This window comes from Schistocerca nitens, chromosome 4, assembly GCF_023898315.1.
Source record: "Schistocerca nitens isolate TAMUIC-IGC-003100 chromosome 4, iqSchNite1.1, whole genome shotgun sequence".
NCBI lineage: Eukaryota > Metazoa > Arthropoda > Insecta > Orthoptera > Acrididae > Schistocerca > Schistocerca nitens.
In genome coordinates, this window is record NC_064617.1 from 855,741,563 (window position 1) to 855,766,468 (window position 24,906).

Sequence of the window (24,906 nt, forward strand, 5' to 3'; positions counted from 1 at the left end):
CAAGTGTAGTGAGTTGAAATATTTTATATGTCTACAACTGCCATGTGAAAATAGTCGTATAATGCTGATTACACAGAACTGGATTCAGAAAGTGACTAGGTTGCTCTTACTGAACCAAAGGACTGTATTTGCAGCCCATTAGATAATTCAGCAGAGCATTATGTGTACCATTAGAAACAGGAAATTACAAATGCCCTTGAAACATTTTCACATTCAGTATCCGTTCTGCTTGGATTAACTTAAACCATATGCCATATAAGACCATAAAAATGATAGAAGTAATCACTGAAGAAAGCAACAGCCTTTCTACTTATGTATTTTGTCAGTGTTTGAACCTAGCATGATGGGTGTACAAAGAAATGTAGAAAAGACCTAAATTTTATTGCTTCAGTGTTTCATTTACATAGGAAACAATCACAAATGTAAACAGCATAAATATTTAGCAATATATTAGCAATTAAATATTTACAGTGGCTGAAATCCAAAATAGATTGCTTCTCATCACACAGAGGAAACACTGAGTTACAGACAGGCACAACAAAAAGACTGCTATACATTTTAGCTCATGGTCAAAAATCCTTCTTGTGAAGTAGAGGACACACACAAGCACAACTCACGCACACACGACCACTGTCTCTGGGTGCTACGGCTGGAGACAGTGGTCATGTGTGTGTGAGTTGTACTTTTGTGAATGTGTGTGTGCTTTCTACATCAGAAGAAGGCATTTTGGCTGAAAACTAAAATGTATAGCACTCTCCTTGTGCCTGTCTGTGACCCTTTGTCTCCCTTGTATGATGAGTAGCAGTCTATCCTTTACATAATAGTGTTATTTCATCCTGGACTTTCAAGTTATGTCAACCCCATAAAGGCAGTTGATAACTGGAAGCCACAGTATTATCACAATTATTTAAAAACATCAATAATATGGAAAGGAGGAAAGGATAGACTGCTGTTCATCACACAGAGGATGTGCTGAATCAGAGACAAGTAAGATGAAAAAGAATAATACTAGAAATATTGTTAGCCCCTGGACAGAGTCCTCATTCAGAAGTAGAATTTTCACACAGCACTGGGAGAGAGAGAGAGAGAGAGAGAGAGAGAGAGAGAGAGAGAGAGAGAGAGTGTGTGTGTGGTTTTTTTTTGGGGAGGGGTGGGGGGTGGGGGGGAGGGAGGGGTTGCATTGCATTAAGATAGAGGAGCGAAATAGAGAAGAGGAAGGGACTTGAAGGTGCATTGGCAGCATATAAAAGGCATGTCAGTGGGGTTACAGGAATGAAGGGTATGTTGTAGGGAGATTTTCTGCCTGTACAGTTCAGAAATTCTGGTGTTGGTAGAAAGAATCCAGATGGCAAAGGGTGTGAAGCAGTCATTAAAGTGATGCACATCGTTTTGGCAAGCTTGTTCTGCAACTGGGTGGTCCAGCTGTCTCTTGGCCACAGATTGGCGGTGGCCATTCATACAAACACCTTGTTGGTTATCTTACCCATGTAAAATGTGGCACAGTGATTGCAGATAAGTTTGGAGGTAACATGGCTGTTTTCACAGGGCCCCTACCTTCGATAGTGTAGGGGATGCCAGTGACAGGACAGGAGTAGGTGGTAGTGGGAGGTTGAATGAGCAATCTGTCACAAAGTGCTGAGGAATCAGGAAATCTGACTGCTCTTATTTTCTCGGGATAGGTACAGATCCCATCAGCATTCACTAAATTCCTGATGGTTTGTATTTCTTGGGTGATGAAGAAGCACTTTTTGGATTCAGATGGAGGCTTGCAGTCTGAACATACTTCAAGATGATTGTCAGGTGCCTGAGATGTTCTTCAAATGTCTTTGAATAAAATGACAGTGTCATCCAAATAGCAAAGACATGTTGTCCATTTAAGGTGTCGAAGTAGGTTGTCCATCATACTTTTGTTGGTGGCTGGAACATGACACAATCCAAATGGCATAACTTCAAACTCATAGAGGCTGTCAAGATTTATGAAGGCAGTCTTTTCCCGGTCAGTCTCATCAAACTTGTTTTGCCAGTAACCAGTGTGCAGGAGAAATACGTTGCTCCTTTGAAGGAGTCATCAGTGTTCAGCAGTGGATCGACATCTTTCTTCATGATCTTGTTCAGTCATTGGTATTTGATGAGGAAACAAATATGCCACCCTTCACAAGGGCTACAGTAGAGAACCAAGGACCCTCTGAACATCCAATCATGTAAACTTGCAGCATCTTCTCCACTTCCTCATGGATTATCTGTCATTCATCTGGTGACGCTCCAAATGAGCACTGGTAAATTGGTGGACGATTCTCAGTGTTGATTCAGTGTTTTACCATGGGCCACTTTGTCTATCTTTTTTCCACTCTGCTTTGAAGGCATAAGTTGTGGTTGCTCATGAAAACTAGTGATCCAGATTTCTCCTTGACCACCTACAATCCTTATGATTGTCACTGACATGTGGACTTCCTTTGTGAACCTGAGTAACTTTTGACAAATGACAGAAGGTTCACAGTTTTGCTGAGCATCTTGACTGAAGACTGAACATAATCTTATTGATGATGGAAGGATAATTACATCTTCAGCGGCAAACAACTGCTCAGAACCATTTTTTTATGTGTGCTCTGATACTCCACCATCTAAGAATAATATTATGGCTACATTTTGTTAAAATGACAAATCCAAAGGGCTGTTTTCTGTTGTTGATAGCTATTCTTGCAGTACCTGTTCCTGGCGGTTGGACATGTTTCACAGTTGCAGCTTTCAGCACAGTCACGTTCATATCACTGAACATAGTCTTCTTTAACTGATGATTGTAAGCATTAGAGAAAAAGAAGCTACTGAGCTGAATAGTGCCCAGGCAGGTGGTCTGTCAATGATGATGTCATTGAGATTTCTTGACACCTTGATGACTTGTCCATGGAGGATTTGTGTCTGTGGCAGCCACTCCTCCACAGATGGTCACTTTGTTCAGTTTTCCTGACCATGGTGGCTATGCAAAGGGCTGGTACCTCTGTACAACAACTGGAAATAATTGTAGTGAGTGGGGGAGTGATCTCAAACAGGGTACAACAATGGGCTTGATCCCACAGGTTCACTGGCATGAATAGAACTGTAGTGATGGTTGATGTCTGGTAGTGTAGTACTACTACTACTACGTGATCAGGCCCAGTGGACCGCACACGCATCTACAAGTTTTCTCCTCCACTGTATTCTGTCCAATGCTGCTATCTGCCATCCGTTCACATCTATTGACACTTGGTTTAAATCTTCATGGATTCCATCCCTCCAACGCTTCTTGGGTCTCCCTGGCGGTCTCTTTCCTGTAGGTGTGAAATCCAGGAGCTTCCGAGGCCATCTGTGATCCTCCATCCAGGCCACATGGCCGGCCCACTGCATTTGTTTGGCTTTGACAGTTCTACATCTACATCTACATTCATACTCCGCAAGCCACCCAACGGTGTGTGGCGGAGGGCACTTTACGTGCCACTGTCATTACCTCCCTTTCCTGTTCCAGTCGCGTATGGTTCGCAGGAAGAACGACTGTCTGAAAGCCTCCGTGCGCGCTCTAATGTCTCTAATTTTACATTCGTGATCTCCTCGGGAGGTATAAGTAGGGGGAAGCAATATACTCGATACCTCATCCAGAAACGCACCCTCTCGAAACCTGGTGAGCAAGCTACACCGCGATGCAGAGCGCCTCTCTTCCAGAGTCTGCCACTTGAGTTTGCTAAACATCTCTGTAACGCTATCACGGTTACCAAATAACCCTGCTATGTTGGGCTGCTGGTATAGTTCCTCAAGCTCTTGGTTGTATCTGATCCTCCATTCCCCTGTATCTGCAACCAGAACCGGACCGAAGATCTTCCGAAGCACTTTTCTCTCAAAAAAAAGGTGCTTATGGAAGTCCTGTTTCTGGATACTCCATGTCTCACAGCCATATAGAACAACAGGCTGGATCAGGGTTTTGTACAGTCGAATCTTGAACCGTATGGAGAGATATTTGGACTGAAGCAGTTGTGCTAGGCTGTGGTAAGATCAGTTTCCTGCTTGTATTCTGGCATTGATCTCTGCTTCACATGACGAGTTCTCAGTGAAAAGTGCCCCTAGGTAATTGAATTATTGCACTCTCTTGTAGGAATGGTCCCCAACCTGCAGTGATTGTAGATGATCAGCAGTCTGACAATGACCACACGTCATAACAAGGTACTCTGTCTTGGCTTCGTTTATGTTGAGCCCAAATTTGCTGACACCTTCTTTAGTGCTCTGGTCATTTGCTCCAACTCCTCTTCCGACCTAGAGAGTAAACAGATGTCGTTTGCGTAGGCTAAGTATGCCAGTCTCTTTCCCTCAATTTCAATCCCTTTGTTCTCTTGGAAGGTCTCGCGTACGATCTTCTCGAGGGCAAAGTTGAACAGGATAGGGGACAACCCATCTCCTTGCCTGCTCAGTAGTGTAGTACTCATCAAACACTCACCTTCTTTCTCTGAAGTAGCCTATAATGTCTTATTTGGTGGGACATTGTACTTGGTTTGGGAGATAATGGCATTTGCATTGGTCAGGTTGATTTTGCCGGTTGTGGTATAAATCTGAGTTAGCTAAGTCTATTTTTCATGGCATGTTCTATTAGTGGTGGATACTGGTGCTAAAGCTCAATACACCGATTTTTCAACATTCTCTATTACCTCTTGATGTATGGATTCAACATTCGTGGCTGCTACCTATTTCGGACTCAGTCCAACATTTCTGGCTGCCATGCACTACTGTATCCCTTCTCTTACTAACTGACTTCTGATGCAGGCAAACTCATTGTGGTCTTTCACAACTGCCTTAGGGACCAAATTCGGCAGTTGGTTACACATCTTTCACTCAACATTTTTCTTTTGCAATTCATCGATTTTCTGGCACCACTTGATGAATCCTGTGTCATTCTGACACCCTTTACCAAAAGAACTTGGTACATATGTTCAGTGACACCTTTCATCAAATATGAGATTATGTCAGTTTCTGTCATATTTTGACTCACTATGTTGCATAAGGCCAAAAAATTCGGTATATACAATCGTCATTTACCTATGACTCTGGGTTCTGTTCTTTAATCACTTTTCTGCTAAGCAGATTTGCTGTTGATTGTTACAGAATTTTTTCTGTCACCTCTTCTATCAATCACAGTTGCGTGTAGACTGGTTTCCCTGACCATCCTAGAGCTTTAATAACAGGGACCAAAATGCATAATGAGATTTTATGTATGCAGTGTCATTGGAAAACAGAAGATCTTTAGCTGAAGTAATGCTCACTGCCTCCTCCCGCAATTTAAGAACAATGTTCTTAATGTCTTCCAAATGCTTGCTGTAATATTCCACGGCATTTGGCCACGTTCCCCAGCAAGTGAGTATGGGTTCTGGTAGAAGTGGTACGCTGGGAAGTCCCTTTCGAAATAACTGGATTCTTGTAGAGGCTTTAATAAAAACCTTTTTGATGATTGAAACTAGCTTATTTACATATGGAAATTCGAGACGTATAATCTCAGCTACACGATTCATGGCATGGGCAAGAAATGTGATATGGAGCAAGGCTGGGTAAAATACTTTCAACAATTTAACAGCAGCAATCATATATGTGGCTGCATCAGTGTAGATTACAAGTAGCTTATTTTCATCTAGACTGTTGAGGAAAAGTAATTTGAGGGCTTTATTAACAAAGTGAGCAAAGGTTTCATGGTTAGTCTTTTTTAGCTCCTTGCCGCAGATCAGAGTAGGTACTGAGCGAGTGTCAGGATCTAACTATCCAACAATGAAATTAGCCACATATCAAACTTGTCCATCAGTTGTCTCATCAACAGAGATCCACATGTATGAATTGCCTATATCTTCCCTTATCCTGCCCAATGTATTTTCATATAAAGTATGTAAATATATCTAAAAACAAAGATGATGTGACTTACCAAATGAAAGTGCTGGCAGGTCGACAGACACACAAACAAACACAAACATACACACAGAATTCAAGCTTTCGCAACAAACTGTTGCCTCATCAGGAAAGAGGGAAGGAGAGGGAAAGACGAAAGGATGAGGGTTTTAAGGGAGAGGGTAAGGAGTCATTCCAATCCCGGGAGCGGAAAGACTTACCTTAGGGGGAAAAAAGGACGGGTATACACTCGCACACACACACACATCCATCCACACATATACAGACACAAGCAGACATATTTAAAGACAGAGAGTTTGGGCAGAGATGTCAGTCGAGGCAGAAGTGCAGAGGCAAAGATGTTGAATGACAGGTGAGGTATGAGTGGCGGCAACTTGAAATTAGCGGAGATTGAGGCCTGGTGGATAACGGGAAGAGAGGATATATTGAAGAGTAAGTTCCATCTCCGGAGTTCGGATAGGTTGGTGTTAGTGGGAAGTATCCAGACAACAGCTTTCGCATCCCGCAACTACCCTCCCGACCTGGTACAGAAGCAAATAACCAGAGCCACTTCCTCATCCTCTCGAACCCAGAACCTCCCACAGAAGAACCACAAAAGTGCCCCACTTGTGACAGGATACTTTCCAGGACTGGATCAGATTCTGAATGTGGCTCTCCAGCAGGGATACGACTTCCTCAAATCCTGCCCTGAAATGAGATCCATCCTTCATGAAATCCTCCCCACTCCACCAAGAGTGTCTTTCCGCCGTCCACCTAACCTTCGTAACCTCTTAGTTCATCCCTATGAAATCCCCAAACCACCTTCCCTACCCTCTGGCTCCTACCCTTGTAACCGCCCCCGGTGTAAAACCTGTCCCATGCACCCTCCCACCACCACCTACTCCAGTCCTGTAACCCGGAAGGTGTACACGATCAAAGGCAGAGCCACGTGTGAAAGCACCCACGTGATCTACCAACTGACCTGCCTACACTGTGACGCATTCTATGTGGGAATGACCAGCAACAAACTGTCCATTCACATTAATGGACACAGGCAGACAGTGTTTGTTGGTAATGAGGATCACCCTGTGGCTAAACATGCCTTGGTGCATGGCCAGCACATCTTGGCACAGTGTTACACCGTCCGGGTTATCTGGATACTTCCCACTAACACCAACCTATCCGAACTCCAGAGATGGGAACTTGCTCTTCAATATATCCTCTCTTCCTGTTATCCACCAGCCCTCAATCTCTGCTAATTTCAAGTTGCCGCCACTCATACCTCACCTGTCATTCAACATCTTTGCCTCTGCACTTCTGCCTCGACTGACATCTCTGCCCAAATTCTCTGTCTTTAAATATGTCTGCTTGTGTCTGTATATGTGTGGATGGATAGGTGTGTGTGTGCGAGTGTATACCTGTCCTTTTTTCCCCCTAAGGTAAGTCTTTCCGCTCCCGGGATTGGAATGACTCCTTACCCTCTCCCTTAAAACCCACATCCTTTCGTCTTTCCCTCTCCTTCCCTCTTTCCTGATGAGGCAACAGTTTGTTGCGAAAGCTTGAATTCTGTGTGTATGTTTGTGTTTGTTTGTGTGTCTGTCGACCTGCCAGCACTTTCATTTGGTAAGTCACATCATCTTTGTTTTTAGATATATTTTTCCTACGTGGAATGTTTCCCTCTATTATAACCAAAGTATGTAAATAGTTTTTTCTCAGTGTGGATTCTGGTGGGATGCTGTGGTGATAGTATTTCTCTAGAAAACTTTTTAACTGGCTATTTCAACTGCATTGAATGGTATGTTTGCTGCAACAGTGGCTCGACATAGGTCAAGATGAAATTTGTTTTTGTTTATTGCATTTGGTTTTATTACAAACATTTGTTCCTAGTTTGATTTATTTTTTTAATTTGTCTGGTGTTTAACTTCTGCAACATGCAGACTTAAATGTGACCTCTGGTCAGAACGTACCCAGAAACAAAAAGAAATGAGAAATACGTTATGGAAGAATATATGTACGAGATCTGATTAGCAAGATTAACCTACATTGAGGGTTTAGAAACAACATTTTTGCATTCGCATGTGTCTGATCCAAATTAACTCAGGAAAAACAGTAACACATTGTTCTCTTAGTGGACATAGCAGATAAAAGGTTAACATTTTACTTACGCCTTTGTTGTACATATTGCAGTGAATAACTTTGCCATCTATAGAGAAATCAGCAAATTCTTGTAACCACTGATGAATTGGAGATGATTTGGAGCTGGCCACTTTTGGCATGCTTGACTTTCCACAAATACACTGTCACTGTGAAATATTTCACCACATCCAAGCAGCACACTGGCCGACTGAATGAAAACAGTGCAGGTGTTTTAAACAGGCTGTTCCGATAGGGCAGGAAGGCACCAGAGGCAGACCACGAGGCTCCTCCGTGCCCTGCTGGCCCATTTGACAGTTCACAGTGAGCAACAACACTGTGGAGCAGGTTAGCCTGGAACTGCCTGGCGTATGCTGTCGTCATCTGACTCATGATTGGCGTTCATGCACGCAAACAATGCAGTTGTCATTCAGTTATTGTTTTCTAAGTAGCCAGGAAGAATAGAAGAGTAGTTTTACTCATATAAAATTTCGTTCACTGGATTTTTAGAAATTAGACACAGTCAGGTTCTAACATGAAATTAAGTATTTTTAGGATTTTTAAAAATGAGGTACAGTTGGGTTCTGCCATAAAATTAGGTATTTTAGATACTATAAATTTACAATTTTTGATAAAATATTTGTGTAATTCTTAGCTGGTGTGGGGCGGCGGGTGGAATAATTGGTATAAAATGTTTCTGTATTATTTATTTAATGCTGTTATTTGCCGTTCTCAACACTGGCTCTCTACCTACAATATTGGCAACCAGAAAGTGATTAGCAAAACGTGAAGCCTGTAATTAGAATTCCTAGTGCCCACTTCATCTGAGAAATGCATTTATAGCTACAGCTTATAGCTCTGAGGAATTAGGAGATTGTTTGGGATTCATAATCAAAAACGATTCTCTCTAAAATATTCACTATATTCTGAAAGTCACAGACCAAAAAGAGTCCACAAAATCCAACTACCAGGGCAGTTCAGAGTCTAATGCGCTGATGCAACTATAACTGTTCAAATTAAATGTTTAAGTGAATGCTCGCCATAATTTGATGATAATGTTCATCAAACACCACGCTAAATAATGGCAGAATGTCTGTCCCGCGGCAGCACGTGAAAATACGACATACGCAAACTGAAGATAGATCATTAAAGTCATTCCAGAATTAACACTTCACTCGAAAACGATTTCATGGTTACGCGTATCCCTAGTAACTTATTACGTCATCCGAGGCAGTTTATAACAATGATACCAACGCGACGCGACTCCCGGCACAGGTGGTGTGCTAATCAGCATCTGGAGAGAACTGGGGCCTTTCTCTCTCGCGCAGCGTTCTTATATATAAAGCCGCGGTGCGGACGGCTAAGGGAATGCCTGATCAAATCCGCTCTCCCGACTAGCCGCTGGGCTAGTATGCACCACTTTAAGTTATCAAATAAATCATTGCTTCCTTTGCTGATGGCCGATGAAGCTCTCAATTTAAATGTGCAATCAGCACACAGGTAAGTAATCATAATAAAAGTCTGACGTGGCTAAGTCAAATATTTTTGGCGAGAGAATTAATTTAATTACACTACACGCAGTAGACGAGCTCTGAACTTGCCCTTTGGAGATACGCTATCGCTATAGTTATTCAATTGAAACTTCTCACATCTTTATGATTATAGCGGATCTCCCTTCTACTTAAATTTAAACATCCTAGCCTTATTTATTCGCCTACTTAATCTATCTTGCTTCCTAAATTTTTAAGACAAAAACCAGAAAATCATGAATTTCAACAAAAATTTTAATTTGTGGGACCTAGAATACTGTTTCTACTAAATTATTATGAAAAAGGAATCTAAATATAAATTTTTAAGTTTCTAGCTCTTTTATGCTGCGCCAATGATTTTTACAGAAAAACATCCAAATTTCGAAAATGGTTAAAGTTATTGAACTGATATTCAACACATATTGATTTAGTATTAGTCCTGACATGCTAGAAACGTTTCAGGTTATTTACTTGATTTTTAAAGTATTGCGCAACATTTGTGACGTCAGAGCTAGTTACAGCAGACTAGGCTGGCACACAATGGAAAGACTGATGTGAATTTTATACGGCATGAGTAGGCTGCTTCCCTACACTGGGAAGACAATGATAGAATGTTAGCCTTGAAAAATTTAATTTCATTGGATTTTTAACATTTAGGTACAGTCAGGTACTAACCAGAAATTAGGTTTTTTTAGGTGCTATAAAACTAGCATTTTCGATCACAAATTGACATAATTCGTGTATGTACAACTTTTATTGCCTTTATTTAATGAGGAACAAAATAGGTTTTCACCTAAAATCCGAGGTCTGCTGGTGACCTTAGGTCTTCTGCAGAAACTTGTGTAACAGTTCTGTAATATTTGGAATTCACTGGCAGATATCAGCTGAGATTCAGCTGCAAATTATCAGACTGACCTCCTGAGATTACACTGAATAACTGTAACTGTTCTATTGACAAAAACATTCTGTTAAACTTGGTTATGTTTGGAACTGATGGTGAAAATTCTGTATCTGGTTTACAAGGCATTCATAAGAAAATATATCACTTGCCTCTGGCCCTCCCTTATTTTCTGATGCCAAGCTATTTAATTTCAAAATTAAGGAGTTTCTTTTGTGGGACGTGCTGTTAAGATCTTAAACAACTCCCAGTCATTGCTCAATACCACCTCTACAATCTGCCAGTCATTCAGTGTATGTTTCTTGTAAGGCTGAGATATACAGTTTATTCAACCAAACAATCTGTTTCATGTATGCCATCATGTGGAAGAAGGATAAGGAATGTGGAACAGGTCAAAATATACATTATCAAACAATGGAAAATCCAGGATGGAATGTAACAATATTATGAAAAGGATAGTTGCTACTCCCCATATAGTGGAGATGCTGAGTTGCAGATAGGCACAACAAAAAGACTATGATAAAATAAGCTTTTGACCAACAAGGCCTAAAGACACACACACACACACACACACACACACACACACACACACTGGTGACAGTGTGTCTTCAGCTGCCAGATACTCCAAAATATACATTACCACAGACACGCAACTACAGCAAACTGCATATGAAGATTAACTTAATAATGAATACAATTAAAAACAGCCAATTTACGTCACTTGGCATAATCTACAATTCAACATACTCTGCCACAACTCTATTGAGTTCACAGATGACGTATACATCTTAGCCAATTATTCTTCGGAAAACTTTATCAGAGACACTGAGTAGTATTGTAAATCTGCTCAGCCACAACATGCTGGTAATAAATAAAAATGAAACAGTAGTGCTCAATTTTCATAATGCCAAGAGAAGTGATTAGGGAATCAAAAATTGGGTGTTGGACACTGATATTGAAAGTGTGGACAATACAAAATTTCTGAGGAGGCTGACACAAGAACAACCGTAGATGATGTACACACATTGATGGTACATTAAAAATATTAAGTACTATGTGCTGTTTAATGAAAGTGCTTGAAAACTGCTGTCATAAGGACTGTCTGATGACTGTGCACTATGTTTTGAAATATGGAATCATTTTCTAGGGCAGCTCATCATCCAACCTAAAACTCTTTAGAATGCAAAATTGAAAAGTGAGAATCATAGTAGGAATAGAAAAAGGTCAAATCAGACCTTGCAGACTTCTCCTTAAAAGAATGCAAATTCTCTTATACATATTTACCTTCTCAAAAGTGTAGTGTTTATTAAAAAACATACGACAATATGTCCTAGTTTCTTCCACAAAAATGAAAACATTCATTTCCATAACACAAGACAGAAAACAAAGCATCATACACTACAAGCAAAAACACATCTTTGCAAAAAAGAAAAATACTGCACTATGGTTGAATTATCTACAATAAACTGCACTGATCATTTTCAAATTACAGTGTTTACTGACAAAACAGGACCACAAGTGAGGAGAGAAATGAATCACCCACTGAGTTAAAAAGTAGGAACAGAGGACCACTTATAGAAGTAGGAAACATATATGAACTAATCAACATTGCATAGCGAGTAAAACAAATACTGGTAGCATGAGAAACATCTATAATAATCCTTATACATAAGAATAATGAGAAAATGAACTGTGATAACTGCAGAGGTATTTCATTACTAAACATATCATGAGGTATTAAAGAGATTAAACAAGAAATATAGAGGTCGGAGAATATCAGAATTACACATACAAGTACTTAAAAGAGAACTATAAAAATGTTACTAGCAACTGTTTTTTTTAGTGTTGAAAAATACATAACCAACAGCATTTAAAATAAAATGACCTATTTCCCTCATTACAGTGAGCTGAATTGCTTTAAAAAAAAATCGTATTTGCACAAATATAATCCAACTTATAATTTATGTTCTGATGGTTGTTATGTGTATGGCTTCATGGTGTACTACAGAATATCTTATTAACAATATCCATTATTTGAATATCTTATTAAGTAACATATGATTGTAAAATAATTTCACGTCCTATTACCCATAACAAATCCACTGTCATTGTCTACAATGAGACAAAAGGATGCTAATAAACTGAATTGTACTGAATCAGACTGGTTTTTCGTCTGGAAGAAGTAAGCCCTACAATTCACCACATATTGAAAATGAGACAAGTTGGAGAACATGTTGAGAATATGGTAAAGAAGTATGGACAATGTCTATTGATTTCTCTGGAGGATATGGCAGCATTCAGTGGGAAAGTATGTACAGTATGCAGAAAGAAATGAAGATACCACCACAGCCAAGCAGTATTGCTGAAGCATGAACAAAGTGTACCAAGCTGGAAGCTATATTTAGGACATTGCTATAATATGAGAAACGGAGAAAAGCCAGCTCCAAGTAGAAGATATATATCACCTACACTTCTGAACCTACTAATAGAGAAGATTGTATGAGGCATAATCCAGAAAAAGAATGCCAAGAAGTACTTGTGAAAATAAACTATTAATGAATTGCTTATGCGTGTTGGTGAAGGCTGAAAATAAAGATGAGAAGGGAGAAATGGTAAAGGATTTCATGTGTAATGCAATGAAGATTGAACTGAATCTTAGAGAATACAGGGGCCCCCTAATTTGGAATAAAGCTAGCAAGAGGTATACAGGCTGGGGCAACAACCAGATATTGTTGCAGGATTAGCCAAATGAGGTGGCTAGAGACACACAGCAAGAATAGGAGAGGGAAGTAGGTTAATAGTAGCACAGGTAATGAAAAGAAACATAGATGGCTGAAGACCTCTCAGATAAACAAGACTGTAGCAGTGAAAGATCTTAGGGAACTGGGAATGTACAGTGCTACATGGAAAGAAAAAAGCACATGACAGAATAAGGTAGGCTGCTACTGAGGAGGTGCATGATGTGCATGAGCCTTGATCACTGTGTGTGTGTGAATATACAGGGTGATTCACAAAGATATGCAAATATTGTAATATGTTATTCTACAAATAAAACTAATGAAAAAAGTCCACAAATGTTTAGTTATGGAGTTACGGCTAATAAAACATTTTGCCTGAAGTTTAGCAACTTCGTTAATATGAAGCCATTGCAAAACTGTATGAAGTTAAAGTAAAGCATGATTTCCATTTATTTTGTTTTTATTGGTCTGGCGCATCTAATAAAACATGTCCCAGATGTGTATCTGCAGTAGTTTTCCAGAACATCCAGAGAAGCAAAGAGATGAATGCCGAAATGGACATTTTCCCCAGAAATGGATTGGTCATGGAGCCACACGTCTGTGGCCACCCAGGTCATCCGATTTTACAGCAATGGATTTTTGTGACTGGGAATGGATGAAACACACAGTTTATGAGGACAAAGTCAATACACGTGAGGCATTACTTGCTCGTATTATGAATGCAATAGATGAAATTAAGAACAACCCCTTGAAACGGAAAGGGGCAACAAAATTTGTTCATACCTGTGCAGCTAAATGCATTGGACTCGGTGGAGGCATTTTTGAACATTTATTGTGAATGCATTGTGAAATTGTATGTACACTGTACAACTTCCTTAAAACTGACCTTTGTCTTTTTCTGGTTTAACAAGAATTCATGTGTGCTATGGTATTAATAAAAGCAGGTTATCTGACACATTCATACAGTTTCAGTTTATGTTATTACCATCATTATTCCAAAATTAAGTTCTCTGCAACTTTTGTTGAAAACTTTGTGCACAATTCTCTGGAATTTAAAAAACAAATTGGGCCAAGTAGTTAATAAATTAAAAATTTTACAAAATTGCTTCTTTGCTACTCTGGATGTTCTGGAAAATTATTGCAGATACATGTCTGGGACATGTTTTTTAGATTCACCAGATCAATAACAACAAAATAAATAGAAATCATGCTTTACATTAACCTTGTACAAGTTTGCGATGGCTTCATATTATGAAAAGTATTTAAATTTCAGGTAAAATCTTTTATTGGCTGTAAATCCGTAACTAATCGTTTGCGGACCTATATTTATATGAACCTTTTTCCTTTATTTTTGCTTCTAGAATAACACATTAAAATATTTTTGTATCTTCGTGAATCACCCTGTAAACTGCATAATGCTCCAGTTTGTTATGCTGGCCACAGTTAAAGTCAAATTGACTTACTGATAAGGTGAATAATGAACGGAGTTAGTCAGACTACAACTTCAAAGTCCCTGTTATGTCCACACATTTAGAGGAAATTGCTAAGATGTTTTTCATACTTTCAAGACTAACTTAAATGATAAGGCAGCCAAGAATAAATATTTATGCTTCAAAAAATGCTATGTACAGTTAATCACTGAATACCCTGCAAAGAATACATTGATACCTGAAGCGTCCTCACACTTACATCCCAGTATGCTTATTTTTTTATGTTATTTATGATAAATAATAAGTCACCTCATATTAGCTATAATAGTCATAACTAAGAAACAAAAGATAAAAATAAATCCTATATGGATTGTATACACAAAATGGAACTCTGTATTATGGTGCAAAAAATTGAAACAAATTGCTTATAAATGTGTGACACAAAATTATTAACGCCCAAAAATTCTAAATATAAGTGAAAAGCATTTTTTATTAGCCATTCTTTCTATACATTATCTCAATGATTAGATTTTGGATTGACAGGAAATAATGTGTGTATAAAAACCTCCATTAGTGCATTATATGACAACATTTTTATGTTTGTCATTGTACACCTACTCAGAATTCTCAATAAAGTATGCTGTATTAGTAAAACAGTAGTGACTTTTGTGCTGATCATACAAAGTGCTAATTTGTATATATCTTGTTAGCTTAAATAGCATTTGTATTGTATTGTATTTTTTTCTATCCAGTAAACCTCATGTGTACAATACAAGCACAATAGATACTGGACAAGTCAGTATTTATACATATACTGAATTCAGGTGGTTAATTACAGTTGAATATCTGGTATACATACATATGTGATACAAGTAAACTGATCATGAAAGTCCAGGGTAGAATATTGATAATATCATGGAAAGGATAGGTTGCTGCTGACAATATTGTGGAGGTGTTGAGTTGCAGAGAGGCATATTGAACAGATTGTTAAACATTTAAGCCTCCAGATAAAAGAGTCATTCTTCATAAACAGGAAACATACACAGTCACACAAGCACAACCCACACACACCGCCACTGTCTCTGGCTGCTGTGGCATGACTGTGCACTACGGCTGTATCTGGCTGCTCAGTTCAGATGAAGTTGCAGTCCACATTCAGATCACAGTGGCCAAAAACAGTGGAAATGTGTGTTATGCTTTTGTGACTGTGTGTGTGTGTTTTCTATTTTCAAAGAAAGACTTTTGTGTCCTCAGAAAGCTTAAATGTTAAGCAATTTTTTCATTGAGCCTGTCTGCAACTCAGTGCCTCCTCTATGTGGTGAGTACGAAGTTATCCCTTTCCTAATAAGTCAAACAGAATATTTTTTATAAAAAATAGTACTTTTTGGCAGGTGGGTTTATAAGTTTATCAGCTTTATATGAGTAATTATAACAGAATCGTTCATACATACACTTCAGTACTGATTATCTTATTTTTTCATGTACAATTGTCTCAAAGATAACTACAATTGAATTACTAATAGTGATTATGTCATTGACTCAAGAGTTTTTGGGGGATCCCATCCAGACTATAGAAGCAGTGCATAAGTAAACATCCTTTCAAGACTGCTTTGAATTTAATGTGACCATTTACTAATTTAAATTCTTTCTCTTATCTCCGTCACAGTACATTTCTTCTCAGCCTTTCACATTCTGTGGTTAATCTCCATTGCACCTTTTTTGTACCTCAGCAGATTTTCATCCATAATTGATGTCTATATGTTTGTTTTCTGCTGTTTGCTCTTTGCTTATGAAGACATTCTACAAGCTCAAGATATGCAAAAATTTTGTTAACATCAGAGGAAGTACTGACATTTTGGAAGTCCTGACATTTTCTTTATTTCACTAAATACACTTTTTGCTTCTCCTTCATTTGGTTAGTATCTAATTAAGAAGTTAGACAAAATTAATAATTTTTATTTTTATTGCAGAGCAAGACCGAGAAATACGGCCAAAAGCCACTGCTGCTTACCTTCATGCCTTGAGAAATCATCGACCTTCATATAAAATTCGTAATTTTGTGGCAGAATCTGAAACTAGAAGCTCACATGGTAGATATGACCCAGGCTACCTCTGGACAGGGCTTGGAAGGAAACGTTAAATTTCAAGGAGTTACTGATTCTAGCATATGACATCAGTATCAGAAATCCTAAGCAGTGCCAAACTATTATTACATAATTAATCAGCACAATTTCTAATCAATGTAAAGTATTAATACAACTTTCAAGTAAATGTCTGAAAAAATAAAAATCACCTTAAAGGTTAACACTGTTCTTACAGCTTTTCACAGTGATAAGTGAATCATTCATTTGATGACACTTAAATTCTGTTACTAAAAATGGGGTGTTTCATAGGAATGAACAAGTAAAGCAGTTGTACAAATAAGCTATGTGCTATGGTGTCCCAGGGCACCAGCCGCAGCCCTCATGACAGTTACAATGCATGCATCAAAGTAGGTGATGCTTGCACACTCTGTAGCAACCATGTGTGAACATCAAACATAAATCCAGACTGCCAGGAGATGAACCAAGAACTATGGACCACTGGGTACCTTTCCAGTCATCAGCAAGAGGTCACTGGTCACACCACAAAACTATGCCCCCATCCAGTCTCAAGTGACTAGTGGGCAGCATGTCTCTTCCTGAAGAGTGAGGAAACCACTGGTAGATATTACAAACAGCTTTGTTATTAGCTTGCAAAAACAATAAGGATAACAAGAAATTAATTCCACCTTTTCAATGGTTCTAACTAAATACAGTTCAAAGGTATAGGTTCCAACAACCTCCCAGGAGCTGCAACTAAAAACACGAAAAACTAGCACTCAAAGAAGCCGAACTTCTGAGTGTGACACAGCCTTCTCCAGTAGCGTGTTGATGAGAGCTTAAGTGTTGGACTGCAAGCAGTTGGCACATGCCTCATCCAGCTCTTGCTGACAGGAAGTGTCCACAGTGAGCTGGCTTAAATAGTCACTCTTCAGGAAGAGATGTGCTACCCTCTAGCCACTTGTGATTGGATTGAGGCGTGGTTTTGTGGTGCAGCCAGTGACCTCTTGCTGATGCCTGATTAGGTACTGGGTTGTCGATAATTGTCCTGGCAGTCCATGTTTATAATTGATATTCTGACACGGTTGCTACAGAGCACGTCACCTACTTTGACCAGCACATCATAATTGTCATGAGGATTGCAGCTGGTGACCCCCGTCACCATAGCACTGGTTTCTTTAGACAGTCTCCTAATTTTCACCAAATAACTAGTTTCTTGCCATTTCATTCAACTGTTGAAATATATGCCCATATCTTGTATGTAGCAAACCTTAGGTTTGTTGATGTATTGTTGTAACAGTACTTGAATGTATATCAAAGGGAAGAACATTTTGTGCCATTGTTTATCACATGAAACTTCAGTTATTATGCTTGAATTAAAATATTTGTCTAGTAACAGTAATAAAATGATTTTGAACTTGGACAGTAAATGTTTTGTTATGTACATAAACAGAATGCTAGAGACGGTGGAAAATGAATGGAAATAAGTTTTGACAAGGACGCTAATTCTAGTCACTACAATCTAGTCATACTGAAACCTGTTTCTTCTGTTCTCTATGTTATATTTGCAGTTAGTCCTTAGTATTCATTGAATGGAGAATTTTTTGTGGTTTTCAAGGCCAATTACTTAAATTTATTATACAATATTTCATATCTACTACAAAAAATTTTCTGCTAGTAGAGTAGCTGCATAGTTAGTAGTACATAAAATTTGAAAAGGCAGATTTATGTTACTTATAATTCATTGGAAACATGTAAAGAATAATTCTTAGCAGTTATGTTAGTGTTAACTCTTTAAGAGAAACAATATGTTTTTGGTTAAAATGTTGTAATCAGGCACTGAAAATGTACTGAAGAAATGTAAATTGCTCACAAAGATTGTTACATGACTTTCACAAGAAAACCAGTTGCATCTTTATTCCTTCCATCCTTGTTCTCCAGGCACATGTAGAGCTTTTTATTAGACAGTTTATTACTGATGTTCAATCAAAGTAGAATTAGAAATGGATAGATGAGATTCTCCACCTTGATACAAAATCATGTTCCACAAGTCTGAGGACTGTATAACTTTCAGAGATATGAGTCAGATATAGGTATGTATAAATGCAGAGAATCAGATATTATAAACTTTCAGTGTGTGGCAATATTAATCTGGCTAGGATGTCATGCCCCTGTAGAAATTGGAGGAAAAAAATACAGGGGCTTTTCATTTATACTGTTTTGCCATTCATGAGGACTCTCAGAAATTTATTCAAGAGGAGGCAAGATTTTAAATTTGCCATTTTGTATCTACCATAACTCATCCTGTGTGTTTAATATGTCCTGAACCAAGAAGAAAATTTGCCTGTATATACACAAATGTTATTTTATCTCAAAGATCGACAGTTATTGACTCAATATATTCTCTGGAATGTAGATTACCACTGTGAAACAGAAAAGGCAAGTATATTAAATTATTGTATGGAGAGTAGATCCTCCTACACCGCAAGGGTCATTTCAAACGTCCTGCACATTGTGCATATGTGACCATTATGGTGGTATGATAAAATTGAGTGAGACTTTAGGTTTGATGGTTGTATATGTGTTTGCTGGTTCCAGTGGCTGGTGTCATGAGTAATTTAGTTTTGAAATGGAGACTGAAACTGAGTCAATTACACATAGTGGCCACCATTCCTACATCAAACTCAAACCCCTGTATGGAAAGAATCCAATGGATATTTGTAATGGCTTTGAGAGAAGTGTGGAGGAATAGTGTAGTGGAGGAAGAGATTGGTGTTTAACGTCCGTCGACAGCGAGGTCATTAGAGACGGAGCACATGCTCGGATTAGGGAAGGATTGGGAAGGAAATCAGCAGTGCTCTTTCAGAGGAACCATGCTGGCATTTGCCTGAAACGATTTAGGGAGATCACAGAAAACCTAACTCAGGATGGGTGGAGATGGGTTTGAACCGGCGTCCTCCTGAATGCGAGTCCAGTGTTCTAATCACTGCTCCACCTCACTCAGTCTAATAGTGTAGTGGATCATAGCATAATACAATGATACAATGATGGTCTGCCCATTTCTGTGAAGGTTGGGTAAGCATTGAGGACAACCCAAGAAGTGGGCAACCATCAGCTGCAACAGACTATGTCTCTCAGGTTATTGTTAATGAAATTTTGAGAGAGGATTGATGACAAACATGCGAGGAAATTACATATGAGGCCAAAATGTCTGTCCCTTCAGTTTACAAAATCATAATTGAAAAGTTAAAGATGATAAAAGTTGTTACCACATGGGTTCCACATGATCTGAGTGAAGAGCAGAAAGCAGTTCGCAAAAGAATCGCAGAAGAATTGCTTCAACATTATCAACCAGAAGGAGATCAGTTTCTGAAAAGGACTGTTGCACTTCATGAAACCTGGATAATAGATTTTGAGCCAGAACAGAAGCCTCAGTCATAACAACAGAAAAGTTCCTACTTTCCACGTCCGAAAAAATTCCGCTGCCAGCTGATGATGATCTTTGCATATGACATGAATGGACTCATAGCTACAAATAGTGCCCCAGGGGATGTCTGTAACTGGTGCATACTACAACCTATTTCTGCAAATTATTTTGCACCCAAGAATTTGTCAAAGAAGGCCTATATGCTTACAGCTGGTGTCCTCAATTTGTGTGATAATGCAAGGTAGCATATTGGCCTACCAGTGGGGCAGAGGCTCAACAAATATGGATGGGAAATACTTCCCCACCCACCATGCAATATACAATCCTGATATGAGCCCACCAGACATTAATTTGTTTCCCAGATTTAAGGAACAGCTATATGGAAAACGTTTTGATACAACTGATGAAGCAATACAACTGATGAAGCATCCAATGATATGACCTGAGTAACCACATAGCTCAACAAAGAATGTGCCCTATCCAGAATACAGAAGTTTCCAAAACATTGAGAAGCTGTTATATCTAAAAATGGACATTATATTGAAGGAATGTAAAGGTATTTTGTTAAATAAATTATTTTCTTCAGTTCTGTCTTACAGTTGCAGAGATTTAGAAATGACGCTCATATTAATGTAAATTGATTTTATGATTTGAAATAACTTCATGTCATTAAATCCACTGTCTCTAACAAGCTGGAGAATAAAGCTAAAAAATATTCACTAAACATATTTTTATTTATAAAGTAATAACATCTGGTTGGCACTGAACTCTCCAAATCTGAAACAGAAAAAAAAAAAGAAATGTAATGTGCTAATATTCCTCAAAGTGGAGAAATGGGAAGCAAACTTTTAAAAATTTTATCCTACTTTGGTGTCATCTGTAACATAGCTTGCACGCAAAACTTCGTGAGTGATCATGGTTCTGAATTTACTGCATTATTTTCATACCATTTTTAAATGCTGACAGACACATTTAAGGGCAATTAATTTGTATTTTGAAAACAAATTTTTTGGGTTAGTTGAATAAAGTGTAACCCACAGCCAGCATTCAAAAATCCCAAAACAACATTGAAATTAGGCATTGTACCACATTCCTAACAGTCTACGACTGAACCAAGATATTCCTCTTATCCCCAGTTTGATACATTGTTCTGCAGCGATGATAATTAGTTACAGAATTCATAACTCAACAGCTGCATGATGCTGTTCTGTCCCCCCCCCCCCCCCCTCCCAGACACTTAACACTTATTTCACCTCACCTCTAGACAGGTAGTAGAATAAGTAATGCAACAGGGAATGCGCAATGCACTGCAGTCATGTTTATCTTATGTTGGGAATTGCACCAGAATTCAAGCACAAAATTATAGAAATGGTCCCACTCTGCAACTCGTGAAGGTCTGTATAAGGAAGCATGAGAGAAAACATAGGGGACTCAAATTTTGGCAATGTTCTGCAAAGGTTTGCACCTGCCTTGATCATGGGGCAGCCATAAAACTGCCTCCGCACCAAGGAAATAATTTAATTTCTCGTGAACAGCTTGAGAACCAGTCATACCCATGTTAGATTTTTTGCAGACGATGCTGTTATTTACTGTCTCGTGACGTCATTGGATGATCAAAACCAATTGCAAAATGATTTAGACAAGATATTGGTATGGTACAGAAAGTGGCACTTGCCTCTAAAGTCATCCACATCAAAGTACTAAAGGGAATCTGCTAAATTTTGGTTCCATAACAAATGACACAAATTTAAAAGCTTTGAATTCGACTAAATACTTAGTAATTACAATTAGAAATTGCTAAAACTAGAAGAATCACACAGATAATGTTGTGGGGAAAACTCACACTATGCTTGTCCATGCTCTTCTGGAGTATTATTGTGCAGTGTGTGGGTTCCACATCAGGTAAGACTGATGGAGGAGATTGAAAAAGTTCAAAGAAGGGCAGCTCATTTTATATTATTGCAAAATAGGTGAGAGAGTGTCACAAATATTATATGCAAGTTGGGATGGCAATCATTAAAATAAAATGATTTTTTTTTGTTTTAGGATCTTTTCACAAAATTTCAATAACAAAATTTCTCCTCCAAACATGAACATATTTTGTTGACACCCACATATGGCCAGTGTAATATAATAAAAGAAATCATAATTTGCACAGAAAGACTTAAGTGTTTGTTTTTCTCGCATGCTCTTCAAGAGTCAAATGGTACTCTTCAAGAGTGTAACGGTAGAGAAAATATCTTGAAGGTGGTTCAATGAACCCTGTGCCAGGCACTTAATTGTGAATTGCAGGGTAGTCTTGTAGATGTAAACATACATACAGAAACTGTAAAGCCACAATTTCTTGTCACAGTCAGGAATGCTAAGTATGCAGTTCAGTGAAACGGCAGACATAACAATCATTTTTATAGCTTCATGGGAATTCTATAATGACTAACATGTTGACTGCCACTAAGCCATTGGTGGCCACAGCTCAGAACCTTACACCTGATGCTGTTTGCCTACTGGTGGCCACAACAGAGCCTCATGCCTGATGCTCTGGCCTGGCCTCATGGTGAAACATCTGTCACTGTGTGTGCAGCAGTCAATGTGTTACAAAGTCTATACCCCAGATGCCAAGAGGGGCAAATGTCTCCTAATGGCACCCTCCCCCATTTTGTGGAACTGGTTATCCACAACACTAGCTAAAGCTCATTTCTTATATTGTATTATGTGTTGGTTGTTTGGTGGCTTTAATCTTAGTTCATAGTTTTGTAATATTTGCTACTGAGAACACTGACCATCTGTTAAATAGCCACATAACACTCATTTATGATTGTTGGAATGCTTGGGAAAAGGTGGCAAAGGAAAAAAATGTTCTCTCTCATGTTCAAAGGAAGGAATGGAAACTCAGTTACTCTGTAGCAGGGTACTACTTCTACAAAATGTATTACTTAATGTCATGTAGCTTTTTGGACTCTACAACACCTATGAAATAATGGTAGTGGTTTAGAGTACTCAGTCTATTGTGCTCATAAGTATCCCTGATAACCCACGATATCATACAGAGATATGTTCCATTATTTGCCAGCAGCAATGTACTAAAACAAACTTCAATGTTTCAGACCATAAAACATTTAATTCACCTTAATGAGAACTGCGTGAGGTGAACTGAACAAAGGTCTATGGATTTAAAAATACCAGGACACAAAATATTATTCTCTTGGAATAACTGGCATGGCTTTCTACTTTCACAACAATGTGAATTTGGAATGTTTCAAGTGCAAAAATTTAATTCGCACTGGGCAATCAGAATTATGTTCTAAATAGCTACTACAATTAACCATTATTTTGGTGAGATGGTCACAGTGGTGGCTATGCAAACATCGTCCAAGCCAGTTATTTCAATTTATACATCACTCACCCATTTTTCCACTTGATAATCTGTTAATAACATAAGAGAGAGATTAATGTTAAGAAATAATCAAACATGAGCCATCACTAGTACAAAATAGATAATTATTTGCACCAATACATTTACAACAATACACACCTTTTTAAACACCTAGGCCAGGAGGAGGAAAGGTATGACGGGAAGTGACATAAGAAGAAAGATGGACAAATGATAAACATCACATCAAAGGCGTAAATTTGACCCCCTCCTTTTAAAACAGTATGGATTTATGTTTTACAAATAAGACTACTTTCTGTGCACAATCAATTCAAAATATTTACCAAAGTAGTCTTATCAACACAGAAAAGGCAAGAAAAAATATCCGTATGTTGTTATAAATGTGATTTGTACAGCTATTGAAAGCTGCTCACAGATCTCACTAACAGAATAGCACACGCACGTGCGCGCGCACACACACACACACACACACACACACACACACACACACACACACACACATTGTGTGAATATTACTTTGACATATCTTTCAGATCATCAGACTGAATGTGGTAAATCCGTTGTGACCTAGATAGCAAAGTCAAACCAGCAGATATTCTTAAAAGAACCTACTAAATTAAACTGATGATAAGGAATTATGAAAAGAAAGACCACTTGGCAATCAAACATTCAATGTTGTGTAGCAGCTGCTGCAAACAAATTTCTGACTTCAGCTAAGAACAATCTAGCAGGCCATACTACATGGAAATATCAAACTCTTGTTTCTGATAGTTGGTGATTTGCTGCTGAAAAATATTGCTGTCCCCAACCGCAAATTTGACATCAGACTGGGAATTAGAATGCAACAACTTGGCAAACATTTTAAAAATATGGTAAATTCAAAACAGATGAATACAAAACCAGATTCTCAAACCAAAACTAATACTACAGTGGTGTCTGTATACACATTGGAACAAACTCATTAAGAAGCAGCAGCAAAGAACAGATTATTAATGAAACAAGAAATATGATCAGCTTGGCAAGAAGTGTTTATGTGGGATCCCAGCAAATACTCAGCAGAATCATAAAAAGAAAGTCAGTGAGTGACAAATATATCTCCAAAATAAATTATGCCATCAAAGAACAGTGTGATCATCTTGGGACAGTTTTTATAGACCCAAACAAGTTTCTATGTGAAAACTGCCTAGGAAAGTATGGCACGCATTTGAAGAGATTAGAGTCCATAACACTCAGCAGAATGTTTACCGATGCCAGATGCCTGCAAAATAATCAGAAGCAAGGGAAACTATATGGCCTGATGGGGCTGAAAAACCAACTGCTGCAGCTGAAAAAGGAAAATATAAGCACAAGAAAGAAATGACTACAGGTTATGCTCTCAGAGTGGAGCCCG

General features: G+C 38.5%; 1 protein-coding gene across 1 annotated transcript in view; it reads left to right on the forward strand.

Annotated features, from left to right (window-relative positions):
• LOC126253302 (uncharacterized) overlaps positions 1 to 18,528 on the forward strand; it is a 184,469-nt gene extending 165,941 nt beyond the window's left edge. Inside the window, exon 5 of the mRNA XM_049954533.1 lies at positions 16,588 to 18,528. Within this exon, the coding sequence (XP_049810490.1) occupies positions 16,588 to 16,757 (170 nt within the window). The 3' untranslated portion in view covers positions 16,758 to 18,528. The remainder of the gene's footprint in view (positions 1 to 16,587) is intronic.
• The last annotated feature ends 6,378 nt before the right edge of the window (positions 18,529 to 24,906 follow it).